Raw genomic sequence first — 20,865 nt, 5'->3', positions numbered from 1 at the left:
TAAATACCTCTGTATAGTTTATATATATTTTTATATATATTTTATATATATTTTTTGTTTGCAGGTACTATACTGTTATACAGTTATGATGACAATGTGTAAAGCATCATTTTAGAAAACTTACATCTTGACTAAATAAGCCAATCCAAAGAGGAAAACCATCTGACTTCACCAAGCTCTTCAGGAACAAATGCTGAGATTCATTATAGACACTGACAAGTTGATATCCAGACATTTGGCATTGTTGCAGTGCTTCATACCACTTCACCTTCTTCTGAATTAATTTGTACATGTGGTTTCCATATTGTGACTTTTCAGGTGGAGGCTCAAAGGAACCTGGGATAGGGTCTAAACATACAAAAGATTGTAACAATTAAACCACAAGTCTTTATTCATCATTTATAGCACATTACAATTTTGAGGAAAAACACTTCATATGACTGGGGCAGGATTTCTAAAGAAGGAAATTTTAAGAGACCTAGAGATGTTAGATGTCTTGTCACTTATTGTGTTCAGATATTGAGGCAGTGTTATAAAACTCTATGCAAAAAGACTGGTTAGATACTTGGAAAGGTTTATTTTTCTGTTGTCTTTAAGAGTTATGTCCCTTTAAGATCTTAGTATGCTAATGAGCTAAGTACCAGGTCATGTGACTACATGCCAATCTCACTTTGCTACTGGAACACCGAAAGACAAGTCATGTAAATAGATAGCTCTGCACTGTGTATACTTGTTAGCTGTTAATAAACCTGTTTGAGATCTTCAATAACCTGAACTCCACATATCTCATTTCATGAGACAACATAAAAAGCTTCTCATTAAATTTAGAAATATAGAAACATAGAAAATAGGAGCAGGAGTAGGCCATTTGGCCCTTTGAGCCTGCTCCGCCATTCATTATGATTATAGCTGATCATCCAACTCAGTAGCCTGTTCCGGCTTTCGCCCCATGTCCCTTGATCCCTTTAGACCTAAAAGATCTAACTCCTTTTTGAAAACATTCAATGTTTTGGCCTCAGCTGTTTACTGTGGTAGCGAATTCCACAAGCTCACCACTCTCTGGGTGAAGAAATTTCTGATCATCTCAGTCCTGAAAGGTTTACCCCGTATCCCTAGGCTATGACCCCTGGTTCTGGACTCCCCCACCATTGAGAATATCCTTCCTGCATCTACCCTGTCAAGTCCTGTTAGAATTTTATAGGTTTCTATGAGATCTCCCTCACTCTTCTGAACTCCAGTGAATATAATCCTAACCGACTCAATCTCTCCTCATACGTCAGTCCCGCCATCCCAGGAATCAGTCTGGTAAACCTTCGCAGCACTCTCTCTATAGCAACAACATCTTTCCTCAGATAAGCAGGCCAAAACTGCACACAATATTCCAGGTGTGGCCTCACCAAGGCCCTGTATAATTGCGGCACAGTGGCGCAGTGGTTAGCACCGCAGCCTCAGATCCAGCGACCCGGGTTCAATTCTGGGTACTGCCTGTGTGGAGTTTGCAAGTTCTCCCTGTGTCTGCGTGGGTTTCCTCCGGGTGCTCCAGTTTCCTCCCACATGCCAAAGACTTGCAGGTTGGTAGGTAAATTGGCCATTATAAATTGCCCCGAGTATAGGTAGGTGGTAGGGAAATATAGGGACAGGTGGGGATGTGGTAGGAATATGGGATTAGTGTAGGATTAGTATAAAATGGGTGGTTGATGGTCGGCACAGACTCGGTGGGCCGAAGGGCCTGTTTCAATGCTGTATCTCTAAATTAAATTTAAAAAAATTAAAATTATCCCTGCCTCTGTACTCTAATCCTCTCTATGAAGACCAACATTCCATTTGCCTTTTTTACCGCCTGTTGCACCTGCATGCTTACTTTCAGCGGCTGGTGTATGAGAACATTCAGGTCTCGCTGCATATTCCCCTCTCTCAGTTTATAGAGATTCAGATAATAATCTGCATTCCTGTTTTTGCTACCAAAGTGGATAACCTCACATTTATCCACATTATACTGCAGCTGCCATGCATTAGCCCACTCACTCAACTTGTCCAAATCACCCTGAAGCCTCTCTGCATCATCCTCACAACTCACCCTCCCACCCAGTTTTGTGTCATCAGCAAATTTGGAGATATTACATTTAGTTCCCTCATCAAAATCATTATTGTATATTGTGAATAGCTGGGGTCCCAGCACCGATCCCTGCGGTACCCCACTAGTCACTGCCTGCCATTCGGAAAAGACCCATTTATCCCCACTCTGTTTCCTGTCTGCCAACTGATTTTCTATCCATTGCAATACACTACCCCCAATCCTGTGCGCTTTAATTTTACATGCTTATGTGGGACTTTGTTGAAAGCCTTCTGAAAGTCCAAATAAACCACATGCACTGGCTTCCCCTCATTAACTCTACTGGTTACATCCTCGAAGAATTCTAGTAGATTTGTCAAGCATGATTTCCCTTTCGTAAATCCATGCTGACTCTGTCCGATTCTACCACTGTTCTCTAAGTGCTCTGCTATAAAATCTTTGATAATGGACTCTAGAATTTTCCCTACTACCGATGTCAGGCTGACTGGTCTATAATTCCCTGCTTTCTCTCTACCTCCCTTTTTAAATAGTGGGGTTACATTAGCTACCCTCCAATCTGTAGGAACTGTTCCAGAGTCTATAGAATCTTGGAAGATGACCACCAAGGCATCCACTATTTCTAGGGCCACTTCCTTAAGTACTCTGGGATGCATACCATCAGGCCCTGAGGATTTATCAGCCTTCAATCCCATCAATTTCCCCCAACACCATTTCTCTACTAATACAGATGTCCTTCAGTTCCTCTCTCTCACTAAGCCCTGCGTTCCCCAACATTTTTGGTATGACATTTGCGTCCTCCTTTGTGAAGACAGAACCAAAGGATGCATTTAGTTGGTCAGCCATTTCTTTATTCCCCATAATAAATTCCCCTGTTTCTGACTAAAAGGGAGCTACATTTGTCTTCACCAATCTTTTTCTCTTCACATACCTATAGAAACTTTTACAGTCAGTTTTTATGTTTCCTGCAAGTTTGCGCTCATACTCTATTTTCCCTTCTTAATCAATCCCTTTGTCCTCCTTTGCTGATTTCTAAACTGCTCCCAATCCTCAGGTCTGTTGTTTTTCCTGGCAAATTTATATGCCTCTTCCTCGGATCCAACGCTATCTCTAATTTCCCTTGCCAGCCATGGTTTGCCTACCTTTCCCATTTTACTTTTGCACCAGACAGGGATAAACAATTGTTGCAGTTCATCCATGCGCTCTTTAAATGTTTACCATTGCCTATCCACTGTCATCCCTTTAAGTAACGTTTCCCAATTCGTCATGGCCAACTCGTGCCTCATACCTTCGTAGTTTCCTTTACTAAGATTCAGGACCCTTGTCTCAGAATCAACTACGTCACTCTCCATCTCGATGAAGAATTCTATCATATTATGGTCGCTCGTCCCCAAGGGGTCTCGCACCACTAGATTGTCAATTATTCCTCTCTCATTACACAATACCCAGTCTAGGATGGCCTGTTCTCTAGCTGGTTCCTCAACGTACTGGTCCAGAAAACCATCCCGTAGACACTCCAAGAATTCCTCCTCTACGGCATTGTGACTCATTTGATTTTCCATGTTGTATTTGTTTCTACAAATATAAGTCACCCAAAGACATGATGAGGATGGGCGCATTATGGCCTTTTCAGAAAGAAATTGACAAGTTCCTGATTGAGGAGCATATTGGAATATTTTGGCAGGGCTTGGATTAGGCAAGTTACAGGCAACCACAGTCTCATGGAGCTTGCCTAATTGCCAAATATGGTTGGGTAGGAATTGTCCAAGTTGTTCTGAAATTGGCCACAGATTTCTTCTTTTAAAAAAAACACTTCCCACCCACCATACTCCATGCCCGCACCCCCCCCCCCCCACCCCACCCCCACCCCCACAACTACCAACCAGGATTTAGCATTGTTAGAGGTTATTAGGGAGGCTCTGCTGCCTAGTGGATGGTGTGGGCATTGCTGGACTTGATCGTCTCTTCCTTTTTTGAATGTTTTGAATAGAGGGGGAAAAAAATCAAGTCTATGACAAGGAAAAAAGAGGATACAAAACAGGAGAGAAGATTACATCAATAGAACTCGGCTATCCCTTCTGGCCCAAGTGACAGGCACAGCTTGCCGCTTTTCAGCACGTTTATTATTCTTTGAAAAAGGTCACTTTTAAGATTTGGCAAATGTCGACAGTTCTGACCTTGGCTATGACAGTGAATAAAGGAATTTCACTTTTAGGATTTTGGACATCAGTACTTGTGCACAAACCAAAGCTGAGTGCAGGACCTCTCGTATCGCCTTGGTTATGAGTAAATGTTAGATGTCTGAAGAGCATTTAGATGATTTCAGGGAACCTGCCATAAAAACTCTGCTAGCAGAGCATCAACTGTATATGAAGCTCCTACAAAGTCTCTGAAAATGTGCAGATGGACAGGCTGAAGGCATGGTTCAATGTTCTCCTTTGCAGCAACAATGGCAAGGACTTCTCAACAATGCAGAGCAGCCTGGAGAAATGGCAACAGTAGCACTCACTGCTTATTTGACCCTGGAGGCAAATTACTTTGTAGGTTTGCACTGGGGACATTCAGACCTTGGATGACAAAATATACATATCAACATCCATCAAATTCCAAATACTCTAGGAAACCATTCTGAAGTGTTTGCAGGAGACACAGGATATTATATCCCATGGATTAAGTATTATAATTACATAAAATTGGTGTTCACGCAGATCAGTAGTAACCAGTGTCTTGATCCCATGTCTAGTTAGAGAGCAGGAAACAGCTCAGAGGAAGCTAAGAGCCTCTTTACTTTGGATTGGACTTTTATCAAGATATTTTTTGCTCTTTACCTTGGAGGCTCTTAGTTTCATTTGGAAGTCCCCTCAAAACTATTCTCTGTATGGAGAAATTTCCCTAAAATGAAGGGAAGGCTTCAAGTTGTGTTCCTCAAGGGGATACTCCTCAATCATTTATTTGTTGCAAGAGGTAGAGGTAGAACAGCAGTAACCCACAAAATCTCACTCAAAGCAGCACTCCAGGAGATTCAGACCTTAGAGTGATACCCAGCTACCAGGACGTATAGACTCAGGGGTAGAAACTGGACCACACCCAAAACGGAACACAATACCAGCAGTACACAGTGACAGGGTGCCAGAACGGAGAGGCCTGAGGATTGTCCTAATACCAATAGCACAATGAAAGATAGCATCAGTCTTCCTGAGCGGATATTCTAATTCACCCCTACTTTATAGTGGCATGCAAGTAGTATAGACAGGAGCATAAAATTGAGTGGGTGGAACTGTAGCAGATGGATTTCAAAGCAGGTAAATGAGTGTGAGGTCGTCCATTTTGGACCAAAAAAAGATATATCAAAGTATTATTTAAAAGGTGAAAAGCTAGGGCAGTGAAGATCCAAAGTGATTTAAGGATCCACATCCACAGATCACTAAAATATGACAGTCAGGTACAAAAAAAAATTCAAAAAGGCTAATGGAATGCTAGTCTTTATAAAGAGAGGGCTAGAATATAAGGTTGGGGGGTGGGGGGGGGGGGGGGGGGGAGAAATGTTATGCAACATTTATACATAGCCCTGTGTACAGTTCTGGGCACTGCATCTTAGAAAGGATATACTTGCTTTGGAAGCAGTGCAGCGCAGATGCACCAAGGATTAGAGAATGAGTGAATACATAAACTAGGCTTGTAGGAATATAGGTACATACAAAAAAAAACTTTTTCCATTGATGGGGGAGTCTAGGACAAGAGAATATGATCTTAAAATCGGAGTTTATTTTTATTCGTTCCTGGGATGTGGGCGTCACTAGCTAGGCCAGCATTTATTGCCCATCCCTAATTATTCGAGAAGGTGGTGGTGAGCTGCCTTCTTGAACAGCTGCAGTCCATGTGGGGTAGGTACACCCACAATGCTATTAGGGAGGGAGTTCCAGTGAAGGAATGGTGATATAGTTCCAAGTCAGGATGGTGTGTGGCTTGGAGGGGAACTTGCACGTGGTGGTGTTCCCATACATCTGCTGCCTTTGCCCTGTTAGATGGTAGAGGTCGCGGGTTTGGAAGGTGCTGTCGAAGGAGCCTTGGTGTATTGCTGCAGTGCATCTTGTAGATGGTACACATTGCTGCCAATGTGCTTCGGTGGTGGAGGGAGTGAATGTTTGCGAATGGAGTGCTAATCACGCGGGCTGCTTTGTCCTGGATGTTGTCGAGCTTCTTGTTGGAGCTGCACCCATCCAGGCAAGTGGAGAGTATTCCATCACACTCCTGACTTCTGCCTTGTAGATGGGAGACAGGGTTTGGGGAGTCAGGTGGTGAGTTACTCGCCGCAGGTTTCCTAGCCTCTGACCTGCTCTTGTAGCCATGGTATTTATATGGCTACTGGTCAATGGTAACCCCTAGGATGTTGATAGTGGGGGTTTCAGCGATGGTAATGCCATTGAATGTCAAGGGGAGATGGTTAGATTCTCTCTTGTTGGAGATGGTCATTGCCTGGCACATGAGGCGTGAATGTTACTTGCCACATATCAGCCCAAGCCTGGATATTGTCCAGGTTTTGCTGCATTTCTACACGGACTGCTTCAGTACGAGTTGTCGCAAATGGTGCCGAACATTGCGCAGTGAACATCCCCACTTCTGACCTTATGATTGAAGGAAGGTCATTGATGAAGCATCTGAAGATGGTTGGGCTGAGGACACTACCCTGAGGAACTCCTGCAGTGATGTCTTGGAACTCAGATGATTGACCTCCAACAACCTTCGGGCTAGGTACGACTCCAACCAGCTGAGAGATTCCCCCCCACCCCCCCAATTCCCATTAACTCCAGTTTTGCTACAGCTCCTTGATGCCATACTCAGTCAAATGCTACCTTGATGTCAAGGGCAGTCACTCTCACCTCACCTAGAGGTCAGCTCTTTTGTCCATGTTTGAACCAAGGCTGTAATGAGGTCAGGAACTGAGTGGCTCTGGCAGAAACCAAACTGAGCATGTTATTGATAAGCAAGTGCCGCTTGATAGTACTGTCAACGACCCCTTCCATCACTTTACTGATGTTTGAGTAGATTGATGGGGCATAATTGGCCGGGTTGGCCTTGTTCTGCTTTTTATATACAGGACATACCTGGGCAATTTTCCACATTGCTGGGTAGATGCCAGTGGTATAGCTGTACTGGAACAGGCTATTCTGGTAATAAATAAGGAAATACTTCTTCAGGCAATGTGTAGTACAAGTGTGGAACTCTCTTCTACAAAAGGCAACAGATCCTAGCTCAATTAATAATTTCAAATTGGAGATAGATTTATCTTTGTTGGCAAGGGTATAAAATGATATACAGCCAAAGTAGATGGATGGAGGTAAGATAAAGATTGATCATGATCTCAGTAAATGGCAGAACGGTCCCGAGAGGCTAAATGGCCTATTCCTGATCCTAGGTTAGATGTGTGAATCCTATCATTAAGTGACAGAATTTAGGGCTTATGATGTCATCCTGACCAATATCCATCATTTGCATGGCTGCATCTTAGCTAGGGTGAGCTAATCTTGCACAACAGCAGAATTTGGGGCGTAACTTAAATCGAACATAAAACTGGCATAGCCAAGTCTCAAATTCTGACTCTTCTCCCAGATAATGCTGCAGGGTTAGAATTTATGCCTTAGCAAAGCAACTGAATTTCAAGATCTATAGCTTTAAAGACACACACGTCTGCAGCTTAAGAATACTACATTGTATTTTATATTGTATAATGTTTCAGTCCTTTTAAAACAGTGCATTCTTCACAAAAGATTTGCAAATAAAGTTTTTTTCAGTTTTTTAAAAAACTTTATGGTTGCTGTAAGGTCACATTTAGTAAAGGTATTAAATGCCTTTCGGGATCTGATAAAGTATATTAAAAAATACTTTTTATCACTAGGATTAGCTGTGATCAAGAGAGATTGTTAAATTAGTCTCTTACCTTTTTCAATTTTACAAGCAAAAATACTTTGCAATATCAATTGTGTACGCCGGAAAGGATGGCCAAACACATACCAAAAACCATCCATATCAAGGGCAGCTGCTAGAAAATGGTTCTGTGTATTCTGAAAGTTGTGCCTTCCAGAGCGCCAGTTTGAATATTTCACGTAAGAACCATCATACCATATCGTATGATTACCTGAAACAGAAAAATTTTTTACACCTTTCTAGAACTACAAAAAAACCCTGCAATTTTATGAACACGTTTTGCATTTTAATTCAATGCAATATGAACAAAGAACATAAGAAACAGTAGCAGCAGTAGGCCATTAAGCCTGTTCAGTCATTCAATACTATCTTCGACCTCAACTCCACTTTCCTGCCTCCTCCCCATATCCCTCGATTCCCTGAGAAACCATAACCTGTCTATCTCAGCCTTGAACATATTCAATGATGGAGCATCCATAACCCACTAGAGTAGAGAATTCTAAAGATTCACAACCCTCTGAATGAAGAAATTTTTCTTTACCTCAATCCTTATCCTCACACTGTGCCCCCATGTACTAGATCTCTAGCCAGTAGACCCTGTCTACCCTGTCAAGCCCCTTCAGAATCTTGTATGTTTCAATGAAGTCACCTCTCATTCTTCTAAACTCCAGAGTACAGGCACACTTTACTCAGCCTTTCATCATAGGGCAACCCTCTCATCCCAGAAACCAATTTACAACAACGGATATTTCTATAGTGCCCTTAATGTAACAAAATATCTCAAGGCACTTCAGAGGAGCATTATAAAAACAATTGACACTGAGCCACAAGGAGATATTTGGTCAAGCTTTTGGTTATCTGGCCTAAGAGTTAGGTTTTAGGGAGTGCCTTAAAAGGAAGAAAGTGAGGTAGAGAGGCAAGAAGTGTAGGGAGGGAATTCAGAGTTTAGGGCCTAGGCAGCTGAATGCATGGCCACCAATGGTGGAGCAATTAAAAATCAGGGATGCTCAAGAAGCCACATTTTGATGAATGTGGATATCTGAGGATTGTGGGGCTGAAGGAGATTACAAAGATAGTGAGGAGCAATGCCATGGAGGGATTTGGAAACAAGGATGAGAATTTTAAAATCAAGAAGTTGCTTGACTGGGAGCCAATGTAAGTCAGTAACCACAGAGGTGAATGCGACTTCGTGTTAGTTAAGACATGAGCAGCAGAGTTTTGGATGACAAGTTTATGTAGGGTACAATGTGGGAGACATCCTGGGGTTTATTATTGACCAGAAACTGAACAGGAGCAGCCAAATAAATACTGTAGCTACATGAGCAAGTCAGAGGCTGGGAATTCTGCGGCAAGTAACCCACCTCCCGACTCCCCAAAGCATGTTCACCATCTACAAAGCACAAGTCAGGAGTATGATGGAATACTCTCTACTTGCCTGGATGAGTTGAGCTCCAACAACACTCAAGAAGCTCAACACTATCCAGGACAAACCAACCCACTTGAGCAGCACCCCATCCACAACCTTCAACATTCACTCCCTCCACCACCGATGCACAGTGGCAGCAGTGTATACCACCTGCACTGCAGCAACTCACCAAGGCTCCTTCAACAGCAGCTTCCAAACCCGTGACCTCCACCGCCTAGAAGGACAAGGGCAGCAGATGTATGGGAAATCTACCATCTGCAAGTGCCCCTCCAAGCCATACACCATCCTGACTTGGAAATGTATCTCCATTCCTTCAGTCGCTGGATCAAAATCCTGGAACTCCCTCCGTAACAGTACTGTGGGTATATCCACACCAGATGAACAAGGCGGCAATTCATCACCACCTTTTCAAGGGCAATTAGAGATGGGCAACAAATGCTGGCCTTTCCAGCAATGCTCAGATCCCATGAAATGAATGAAAAAAGACCAGCATGAATGAGAGTTTCAGAAACAGATGAGCTGAAACAGGGGTGAAGGTCGGCGCTTTTACAGAGGTGGAACTGGTCAGTCTTAGTGATGGCACATCATGGCATATGTGGTTGGAAGCTCATCTCGGGGTCAAATATGAGATCAAGATTGTGAACAGAATGGCTTAGTCTCAGACAATTGCAGGGAGAGGGATGGAGTCAGTAGCTAGAGAATGGAATTTGGAGTGGAAACAGACATCTACGGCTTCAGTCTTCCCAATATTTAATTGGAGGAAATTTCTGCTCATCTAGTACTGGATGTCAGATGAGCAGTCCGATAAATTAGCAACAATAGGAGGACCCACGAGATGTGGTGGTGAGATAGAGCTGGGTGTAACCAGCATACATGTGAAAACAAATACTGCACTTTTGGATGATGTAACCGAGGGGTTGCATGTAGATGTGAAATAGAAGGGGTGGCCCCAAGGATAGATTCTTGGGGGACACCAGAGGTAATGGCGCAGGAGTGGGAAGAGAAGCTACTGTAAGTGATACTCTGACTACGATTTGAAAGATAAGAACGGAACCAGCTGAGAGCAGTCCCACCCAGCTGGACGACAGTGGAAAGACGATGGAGGAGGACAATGTGCTCAACTGTGCCAAAGGATGCAGACAGGTCGAGAAGGATGAGAAGGGATAGTTTACCATTGTCACAGAGTCACATAGGAGGTCATTTGTGACTTTGATAAGCCCTATTTTGGTACAGTGGCTTGGGCAGAAACCTGATTGGAAGGATTCAAACATGGCGTGCCAGGAAAGACAGACATGCATTTGGGAGGCAACATCATGTTTAATGACTTGAGGGGAAAGGGAGGTTGGAGATGTGGCAGCAATTTGCAAGGTCAGTCAGGTCAAGGGTTTTTTTTTGAGGAGGGGGTGATGACGGCAGATTCAAAGGAGAGGGACAACACTTGAAGAAAGAGAACTGTTAACAATATCGGCGAACTTGGGAAGCAGGAGGGGAAGTTGGGTTAAGGGAGCAGGAAGTGGGTCTCATGGACTAGATGAGCTCGGAGATAGCATGAGGGAAGATAGAAAAGAAACTTGAGGAAGAAAAAAAAAATCAAGACAACCTTGCCTATACCGCCTCCAAAACCAAGTTTATCCTTCCTTTGATATGGAGACTAAAACTGCACCCAGTACTCCAAGTGTGGTCTCAAAGCTCTATATAATTGTAACAAGACCTCCTTATTCTTGTACTCCAATTCACTTGCAATAAAGGCCAATATGCCATTTGTCTTCCTAATTGCTTGCTGTACCTGCATGCTAACTTTCTGTACGAGTACATCCATGTCTATCTGAACATCAACATTTAGAAGTTTCACACTTTTTAAAAAATATGCTGCTTTTCTATTCTTACTACCCAAATGAATAACCTCACACTTCCACACATTATACATCTACTATTTTGTTGCTAACTCGCTTAACCTGTATATGGCTAGAATTTTTCGTTGGGCGGAAGACCCCGAAAAGTCAGGGGTGAGCCCGCCTCCACCAGGCCTGGGGAGCCAGGCTGGAATTTTTCACTCCCCAGGCCTTTAATTGGTCTTGGGTGGAACTTCTACCTCCTTGAGGCAGGATGTCCTGCCCAATAGAGCTGCCAGCCAATCAGCAGGCTGGCTGCTCTTAGTCCCAGCAGTGCTACCGGGAGCAGTGGTCACTGCTGAAACTACATCTAGCCATCGCAAGCAAGGTGAAGGACAGCCCGGAAGACAGGTAAGTTTTTAGGGCCTCGCTGGGGACAATTGGCCAGGCCCCAGTGAGGCAAGGGGAGTGTTGTGCATTGGGGACGGTTGGGGCTTCAGGGGCAGCCCTCCATGGGGCACAGGGTGCCCGATTAGGAGGGCCCCTCCCCCAGCCTGCAAGAAGGCCATCTGGTTTTACCAGGAGGGGTTCTTGAGGCTTTTGCCGTCCGGCCGCCAAGGGTAAAATACCCATGGCAGCGGGAGTAGGCCCTTAAGTGCCAGTTAATTGAGCACTTAAGGGCTTTGATTGACCTGAGACAAGCAGGCCATATCTTGCCACTGCCACTCTGCGTAAAATTGCAGCGGAGATTGGAAGGGGTCGGGTCGGGAAGGGCCTCCACCTCCCACTCAATTTTACGCACCCCCCCCCCCCCCCCGCCCCCACCGTCACCAGCCCGCTTGTTTGGGGGCTGTAACATTCTGGCCTTTATCTCTTTGCAGCCTCTGTATCCTCCTCATGGCTTACATTCCGCCAAGCTTTGCATCACCAAACACGGATATATTACTCACGGTTTCTTCGTCCAGGTCATTAACAGATTGTAAATAGATGTGGTTCTAGCACTGATTCTTGTGGGACTCCACTAATGCCCCATTTAACCCTACTCTGTACTTCCTGTTCGTTAACCAACCCTCCATCTGTGCTAGTATATTACCCACTCCATGAGCTCTTATATAATAAAAGCAAAATACTGCGGATGCTGGAAATCTGAAATAAAAGCAAGAAATGCTGGAAATACTCAGCAGGTCTGGCAGCATCTGTGGAGAGAGAAGCAGAGTTAACGTTTCAGGTCAGTGACCCTTCTTCAGAACTAGCAAATATTAGAAATGTAAAAGGTTATAAGCAAGTAAAGCAGGGGTGGGGCAAGAGATAACAAAGGCGAAGGTGTAAATAGGTCAAGGTCACAGAATAGCTCACCAGAAGGTCGTGGACCAAAGGCAAACAATATGTTAATGGTGGGTTGAAAGACAAAGCATTAGTCCAGATAGGGTGTTAATGGACTAAAAATGTTATCTTGTGTATTAACCTTTTGTGTGGCACCTTATCGAACACCTTTTGGAAATCAATGTTGTTATGCAGTTTGAAAGGCCTTCATGCTAATAAAACTGTTGTTATTGTAACACAGGATTTAATCCCTATAATGTGAGAATTTATAACTGTTTAATTTCAATTAGACAGTCACCTAATTGGTGACTGATTGCAGAAAATGTTTACCAGAGGGAAATGGGAGAAAGTGTTAGTGTTAAGCCCGCTGTTCTCCAACATTGTCCCATAATTAGAGTTTTCTGAAGTGCAGGTTGAAGCTAAAGATGATAAAAGGTCTCTTTTCCTGGAATGATGCAGTTAACATGATTGAACTGTTGGCTGCAATTCTTCACCCCAATGCTCTGGCTCAGTGATTGGTGGGAATGCCACGACAAATAAAAATGAAGATCAGCAGCATGAATAAACCTAATTTTAAATTCCATCTTTCGATGATTTTATCAAACTTTTAGTATGTTAGAAGAAACTGCACGTTATCTTGACACCATTAAGATGGTCTTCTAGCCAAACTACATAATTAACAAATGGCAACTATTTGAACTTATGCAAGATTGTTCAACAGTTGTAATATCAGGAGAAATTTCAAATTAATTTTGTAATCATAATTAGTAAGTGACAAATTAGATTCTAGATCAGTTTATTACACATTATCTTTGCATTTCTCAAAGAAATAAATGTTTAAACAAATTACAATCCATCCAACATGGGGAAGAAATGCTGACAATGTTATATATCCAAGGATAACTTGAGGAACACACGCCTATCATGAATCCAGCACCAACAGATGAATTCTGACTATATAAACCAGGAGTTAGACATTGTGTATTACTTACCATCATATTGAACACTTAGCCACACCCATTTAAATAGATAACTGTGGATTTTAAGTTGTTCTGTGACAAAGTTGTTCTCTTCTTCACTTCTAATAGTCAAAATATTGGATTTTGGATCTGTTTGTCAAAAAATATTTGCATAAATGTTACCTTCCACCTGGTTAAAATGCATCCATGCTACGAGTTTCTAATTCATTTACTCAAAGGAAAACTAGGGTTTAAAGAAACAGCTGGTTACATTATATTTCACATCTCAGCAACTGTACATATTAAAAATAGATTTTAAAGCATATTGCATAAAAAGGTCACTTGAAGATATAACTACTTTTAATATGTATGGAGAACCTACTGGCGAGAACTCCTGATAAAGCAAGCTACAGAATTTACAACTGGCAACAGATATACAGAATAATTCTTACCCAAGTTCTTGCACATGCTGTGGACAATACTCTCTCTGAAAAACCCAGGCTTTTCAGCATTAAGTAGAAAGGTGTAACAGTTATTTCTGAACGGTATCCATAATGCTCCTTGAAACGTATGAGGGCAGCTCACGGTTTCAACATCAGGCTTTTTGGGTGCTAATTCTTCTGCCAAATTGAAGTACACATTTTAAAATATGCAATCTACTGGTTTTGTTCCGAATTGATTACACAAGAAGCAGAGACAAAATAATCCATCACTACATGAATATTGTTACTTCAAAACACTGAATTTAAAATCCTTGTCCTGATTTACAAATCTGTCTGCTGCTTCACCTACCCCTTCCACTGCAACAATTTCCACCAGTTCCACGCTTCATCACAAGCCTTTTGATCCCCCGATTCAGACTTCCTACGCATCTCACTCCCTCTGGAAGTCTCTCCCTTAAACCCTTCTGCGTTATTGCTTCTGTCTATATCCTCAAAATCTTTGTCATGCTTTGCCATTTCTCAACTCTCTTGTTGCTCAATGTCCATTTCTCCACTGTGATGCATCTTGAGACAGTTTACTATGTTAAAAGCACTATATAAATGTGTTGCTTTTTGCTGATCCCAAGAAAGAAAAAAGAACTTGCATTTATATAAAATGTTTCATATCCTCAGGACGTCCCAAAGTACTTTGCAGCTATTAAACACTAACGTAGTACAATTACTCTTGGAATGTAGGAACAAACAGCCAATTTTTACATAGTAAGATACCACAACCAGCATAGAAATAAATGATTAGATCATCTATTTCAGTGATGTTGGTTGGGGATATATATTAACCATAAATGAGAACTCCACTGTTCTTCAAATAGTACTAGGGAATTGTTTACATCCACCCAAGAGGACAGACTGGGTGTTAACTTTCACATCACATCTGAAGGATAGCACTTCTGGCAGTCAAGCATTCCCTCAGGCATAAGTATAGCAAATATTTTGAAATCAGGTGGGATACTTACTTTGTTGAACATGGCAAATAGCTCCTTCTAAAACTGAATCACAACCCAAAGTTCTCCAGAACCCATCAACAGCCATGTACACACAATTATCTGTAGGCGCAGAATCTTCTCTGCTCCAGTGACTATATACTGTGTGTCTTCCATCTGACCAACGAAAGTGTAACCCATCCTGATATTGAAAACAAAAACATTACATTGCACATCACAAACGAACATATTCAAGACATCCACAGTTTACACATGCACCTAGAGACACCTACAGAGATCACATACAAGCAGTTTACTGGTTGTTTTCCTCAATTCTGGAAGTGCAGACCAATAATTGGATTTCATGGTTCGCTAAACAGAGAATAAATTAACCAATCCTAGACCTTTAGCAGGGAACCTGAATTTGAGAGAATGTGGATTGGGAAATTGGCACTATAGCATTGTAGCCATAGATCCAAACAATGTCCCTTTGATGGCAGCTGTGTACTGGGCTGCGATTCAGTTTTAGAAGGAGCAGTTTGTCATATTCAACTGCGAGTACAGGAGACATGGAAGTATTGGGGTTTCATCACAATCTCATCAAGAAGCTTGCCTTATGGACATCTTCCCAAACAGCCTAGCTGAGTTGAGAACTGAGAAGATCGGTTTAAAATAGCTTTAAATGTTCTAGGCTTTTTAAAAAATAAGCCAATTATTTGCAGCAGAAGAAAAGGGAGAATGGGTTCAATGAACTTCAATCATACTGCACATTCTATACAATTAACATGTAGTACACTTGACTAGCATCATAATTCACACTTTATGCCTTCAATGATCCAACAGATTTAAGTTAATACATTTTTTTTGGGGGGGGGGGGGGTTAATATCTTTCAGAGTGGGTTGAACAAAATAATTGTGAATACCGTTGTGATATATGTGGAGGCATCATAGACTATGCTTCCCCCACACTGGACGCACTACAATATGTAACAACTACTTTTATATAAAGCTATTAATGTCCTCAAAAAATGATTAAAAGTCATCTTTAAGCTGAATGTAACCAACTGCTGCTTACAAACTGGTCACACAACACTGCTTTGTATACAGGGCTCCAGCGATCAATGGCAATATATATGGGAGCATCATGGTTAAGGATACTTTGCAAAGATGCAAACAAGTCTGATGTCAATTATATGCACATGTAGAAACCACTAACTAAAGGTTGCAAGAAACACCAATGTATTATAATAATGATGGAAGCTAAAAAGTTATCGAAGTATATTTTATCTTAATTGGGGAATTTTTGGTTTGTGATGTACTTGTGATGACTTCACAGCTACATATACAAATTTATTTCTGCATTGTTAGTTTTTTTCTATTTGTTTTGAGCCCCATGGCCTTTATTAATTCAGCAAGAAATAGACTGCAGTGAGTATTCATTATGCTCTTCTTTAGCTCCATTAAAATCCAAGCTACCTTCCCCATTCAAAAAATTAGTAGGAATTATACAATAGGAACATACATCTTGACTGTACAGTCCGATCCATACTTGATACCCAAGAGTGTTTACAGTAACGGTGAGGAAAGACTGATGGTAGGGTTCAGTGATGCTAACCAACTTGTTACCATTCTTCTGGCACTCAGTTAGTGCTTCTTCCCAAGTTAATTTCTTCTTGATTATGATATAGGTATGGTTGAGAAAATGCAAGGTGTCATTTAAAGGCTGAGCGACCGTTTCATTGATGGAATGTTCTAAAGAAAATATATGGAAAAAAGTTAGTGACTGCTTAAATAAATAGTTAATGCATAGATTACAAAATTGCTCAAGGTGCAAGTTAATAACACTGGCAATGTAGCCTATAACCGTTTAATTTTTCAAAAAGCACGATTTTGTGTGCTTGGACTCCAATGAAATAAACTCCAAGATGCTGAAGGTGCAATTTATTTATCCCAATTAGAGGCCCTATTCATCTGCATTATAGTTTCAGGTTATATTTACCACATTTAAAGGTGCAACCTGCACATTTTTGTGTCACACAATGAAAAGAAGAAAAGATGGCCAATCACTTCCAATTTATACAGAAACCTCAAACAAACAAATCCTTCTAATTTACTTTAGGAATCACACTTTTAAACATACAAGACATATTCTGTTGGTCCTTCTGACCTTTGATTGAGTTTAAAATCTGATCAAGAAAATTAACGGGCTTATCACATTACAAAAAGCAGCACTGTATGAGAATACAATTTATTATTTAGAACCATAGAAGCTAACAGCACAGAATGAGGTCATTTGACCCATAGTGCCTGTACTAATTCTTTTCTAGAGCAATTCAAAACTAATCCCAATGCTTTATTCTCTCCCTCCATAGCCCTGTATCATCTGCTTCAAATGCTCATCACCTCTTCCCTTTCCTAGTGTTTATATTTTCCTGTTTAGTTCTCTCCTTCATTATCAGGTCTGGAATCTGACTATTTGAAAACAGAGACAATGGTGTAATTTTAAACGTTGCTGGCTGAGTGGTAACCTGGAAGAGTGAATCATCTACCCATTGTAGGTTTGAAGGGCAGGGGGCTGGCATGAAGGAGGTTACAGACATAGGGAGGAGTGAGAACATGAAAGAATTTAAAACATGGGGATGGGAATTTTAATTTGAGGCAGTGAGAGGTGGGGAACCAACACATGCAGTGAGGAAAGGGGCAATGGGTGAGCAGGGCTTGGTACAGGATTGAATACAGCCCAAGTTTTAGATGATCTGAAGTTAACAGAAGATGGAAGATGGGGAACTGGCTTGGAAAGCATTGGAATAATTATGTCTGGTGGTTACAAAGGTATGACTAAACATTTCAGTGGCAGAAAGGCTGAGGTAGGGGCAGAGGCAGGTCATCTTTGTGCTGGAGAAGATATGGGGATGCACATTCAACTTGGGTTCCAGAAGGGCACCAAGGTTGTAAACAGTCTGGTTCAGCCTGAAATAGGGGCAAGGGAGGGGAAGAATATCAGTGGCAAAGGTATGTAGTGGGGACTGATCATGGCTCAAGTCTTAATATCTAGATGGAAAAAAATTAATCTCATCCAATTTACAAGACAGACGTGTATTTATACAGCGTCATTCACAGCCACCTGACATCTCAAAACGCTTTACAACCAATTAAGTACCTTTTAGTCACATGTAGTGTAAGGAATACTGCAGCTTATTTGCACACAGCAAACTCCCACAAACAGCAATGTGATAATGACCAGTTGGCCAGGGCACTGGGGATAACTCACCTGTTCTTCTTTGAAATAATGCCATAGGATCTTTTATATCCACCTGAGGGAGCAGATGGGATCTTGGTTTAAGGTCTCAACTTGAAAGACAGCACCTCTGACAGTGCCGCACTCCCTCAATACTAGGCTGAGATTGTTGTGCTCAAGTCCTGGAAGCTACAACCTTCTGACTCAGAGGCAAGAGTGCTACCAACTGAGCCATGGCTGACACAGTCAGCTAATAATGTTTACATTTCCACTGTTACAGAGGTAGAAATTTAATCAAGTTTATAGCCACTCATTGCTTGTACTTTCATAGCTCTGAATGTAAATGTGCCAAATGAGAGGGGATGTGCGAGGCAAGTTCTTTACACAGAGGGTGGTGAGTGCCTGGAACTTGCTGCCGGGGGAGGTGGTGAAAGCAGGTACGATAGCGATGTTGAAGAGGCATCTTGACAAATACATGATTAGGATGGGAATAGAGGGATACGGTCCCCGGAAGTGCAGAAGGTTTTAGTTTAGACAGGCATCAAGATCAGCGCAGGCTTGGAGGGCCGAATGGCCTGTTCCTGTGCTGTACTGTTCTTTGTTCTTTGAGATTATCTGGAAGGAAATCAATCCCAATTCTCCCACAAACTAGTGGGAGTCACTGGAAAATAAAATGCGTGTTCTTTTAGTTGAAATGAAGAGCATATTGCTGAAAAAGAATATGCTGTCAGTTTTTATACCACTATTTATAATAGAGGTTGGAACTAAACTGGAAATAATTTATAGAAAGAAAATACTTCAGATATTACCTCGAGGTTTCTGGCACACAGCAATGAACTGCTTATCATCACAAGCTGCAAAATCCCATTTTCCAACAAATGGTGTGCCCGGGTCATTTAGTAGAAGAGCGCAATGTTTTTCTAAATTAAAGAACTAAAAACAAATCACATGAATAGGATATAACTTCTCATTAAAAATATGCAATTTCTGATATTTTGTTGTAAAGTAATTGACCTGTTTAAGCTCTAACAGGATATTTTTGCTACAGCCCAATATTTTTAAACTAGCGTTACAGCAAATTCAGCATTAAAAAAACTACAAATGGTAGAAATCTGAAATAAAGATGAGCAAGCTGAAGGGTCTATATCTGAAACATGAAACTGTTTTCTCTTCACATATACTGAACAAAAAGAACTGCTGTGTATTTCCAGCACGTTCCCTTTTTATTTAAGTTCAGTGTATGCAATTTTTACAAATCATCAGAGTATACCAGGTCAGCTCTCACTGATAACTAGTCAGTATCTTCTGCTTCCACTGCAATTACTTAGTTACCACAAATGAAGTGCATTAAACAGAACAACTTGCTGTATATATGGGATATTTCTGTTCTCTAAAGTCTGAAGCACCACTGGATAATGCCAGCATGTATTGATTGCAAAGTTTGATAGCAACTTACTGACACGAGTCTAGTGAACTGAAGCACCACTTTCATACTACTAGGTAGGTCTGGTATGCACATGGCATACAACATAGTCCATTATTATGGGTGGAGCTCAGTGGAGATTGTACCATATTGGACAGAGATTAAGTAGGTCACAACTATTTCATGCTTAATCTGTGTTGCTATACATGTAGATTTAGCACAAACATTGTAAGCTATCAAATAGAGGCAACACTTACTTTATTGTCAATCACAAGCTAGAAAAAACATGTTCTCTGGGAAAAGCAGGTATCGATATTAAAATATAGAAGTTCCTCTGCTACCTATTCTGTTTAAAGATTAGATTGTTACAGGAACACCATTCCTGTATGGCACTCTACAAAGCAGGTCAGGAGAATCCGTAATTTGAAACTTAGTTGCGCTGAGTTTGCAGATTTCAGCTGGAGTAAACTTGGAGCAGTAGAATTGGTTTCACTATCCCTGACTAGGAAAAGAAAGGTAGGGAGCAGTTCCCATTCTTCAGTGGTCCAGAAAATATGCATGTGTTTCTTGGGTGATGATAAGACTGGTCTCAAAGTTGATCATCCTGCTATTTCTTATGTTCTTATGATTGTGTATGAACAGTAGAAAGATATTTGTTAAAAAAGTTTCGGAGTGGAAAGATTAATTAACTCAGTACAACTCAAGAGACATGTTCTGGGACCTATTAGGCCCAGTTACTCACAGAGAATAGAATATTAGAGTCATAGAGTTATACAGCACAGAAACAGGCCCTGCGGCCCATCGTGTCCGTGCCGGCCATCAAGCACCTATCTATTCTAATCCCATTTTCCAGCACTTGGCCCATAGCCTTGTATGCAATGGTGTTTCAAGTGCTCATCTAAATACTTCTTAAATGTTGAGGGTTCCTGCCCCTACCATCCGTTCAGGCAATGTGTTCCAGATTCCAACCACCCTCTGGGTGAAAAAAGTTTTCCTTAAATCCCCTCTAAATCTCCTGCCCTTTACCTTAAATCTATGCCCCCTGGTCATTGACTCCTCCGTTAAGAAAAAGTTTCTTCCTATCTATCCTATCATTGCCCCTCATAATTCTGTATACCTCAATCAGGTTCCCCCTCAGTCTTCTCTGCTCTAAGGGAAACAACCCTAGCCTTTTCAGTCTATCTTCATAGCTGAAATGCTCCAGCCCAGGTAACATCCTGGTGAATCTCCTCTGCACCCTCTCCA

General features: G+C 41.6%; 1 protein-coding gene across 2 annotated transcripts in view; it reads right to left on the bottom strand.

Annotated features, from left to right (window-relative positions):
* The window catches only part of ly75 (lymphocyte antigen 75), a 151,735-nt gene that overhangs the window by 16,442 nt on the left and 114,428 nt on the right, over window positions 1–20,865 (bottom strand). Inside the window, exons 24-30 of one of the 2 annotated variants that reach the window (XM_068035268.1) lie at window positions 19,007–19,130; window positions 16,482–16,711; window positions 14,993–15,161; window positions 13,989–14,156; window positions 13,570–13,686; window positions 8,010–8,207; window positions 125–348 (exon numbers count right to left, since the gene is read on the bottom strand). In XM_068035268.1, the coding sequence (XP_067891369.1) occupies window positions 125–348; window positions 8,010–8,207; window positions 13,570–13,686; window positions 13,989–14,156; window positions 14,993–15,161; window positions 16,482–16,711; window positions 19,007–19,130 (1,230 nt within the window). The remainder of the gene's footprint in view (window positions 1–124; window positions 349–8,009; window positions 8,208–13,569; window positions 13,687–13,988; window positions 14,157–14,992; window positions 15,162–16,481; window positions 16,712–19,006; window positions 19,131–20,865) is intronic. The other variant, XM_068035269.1, reaches the window with a different exon arrangement.

This window comes from Heterodontus francisci, chromosome 7, assembly GCF_036365525.1.
Source record: "Heterodontus francisci isolate sHetFra1 chromosome 7, sHetFra1.hap1, whole genome shotgun sequence".
NCBI classification, from domain to species: Eukaryota; Metazoa; Chordata; class Chondrichthyes; order Heterodontiformes; family Heterodontidae; genus Heterodontus; species Heterodontus francisci.
The sequence above is the reverse complement of the archived record's forward strand: the minus strand, read 5'-3'. Positions and strand labels throughout refer to the sequence as shown.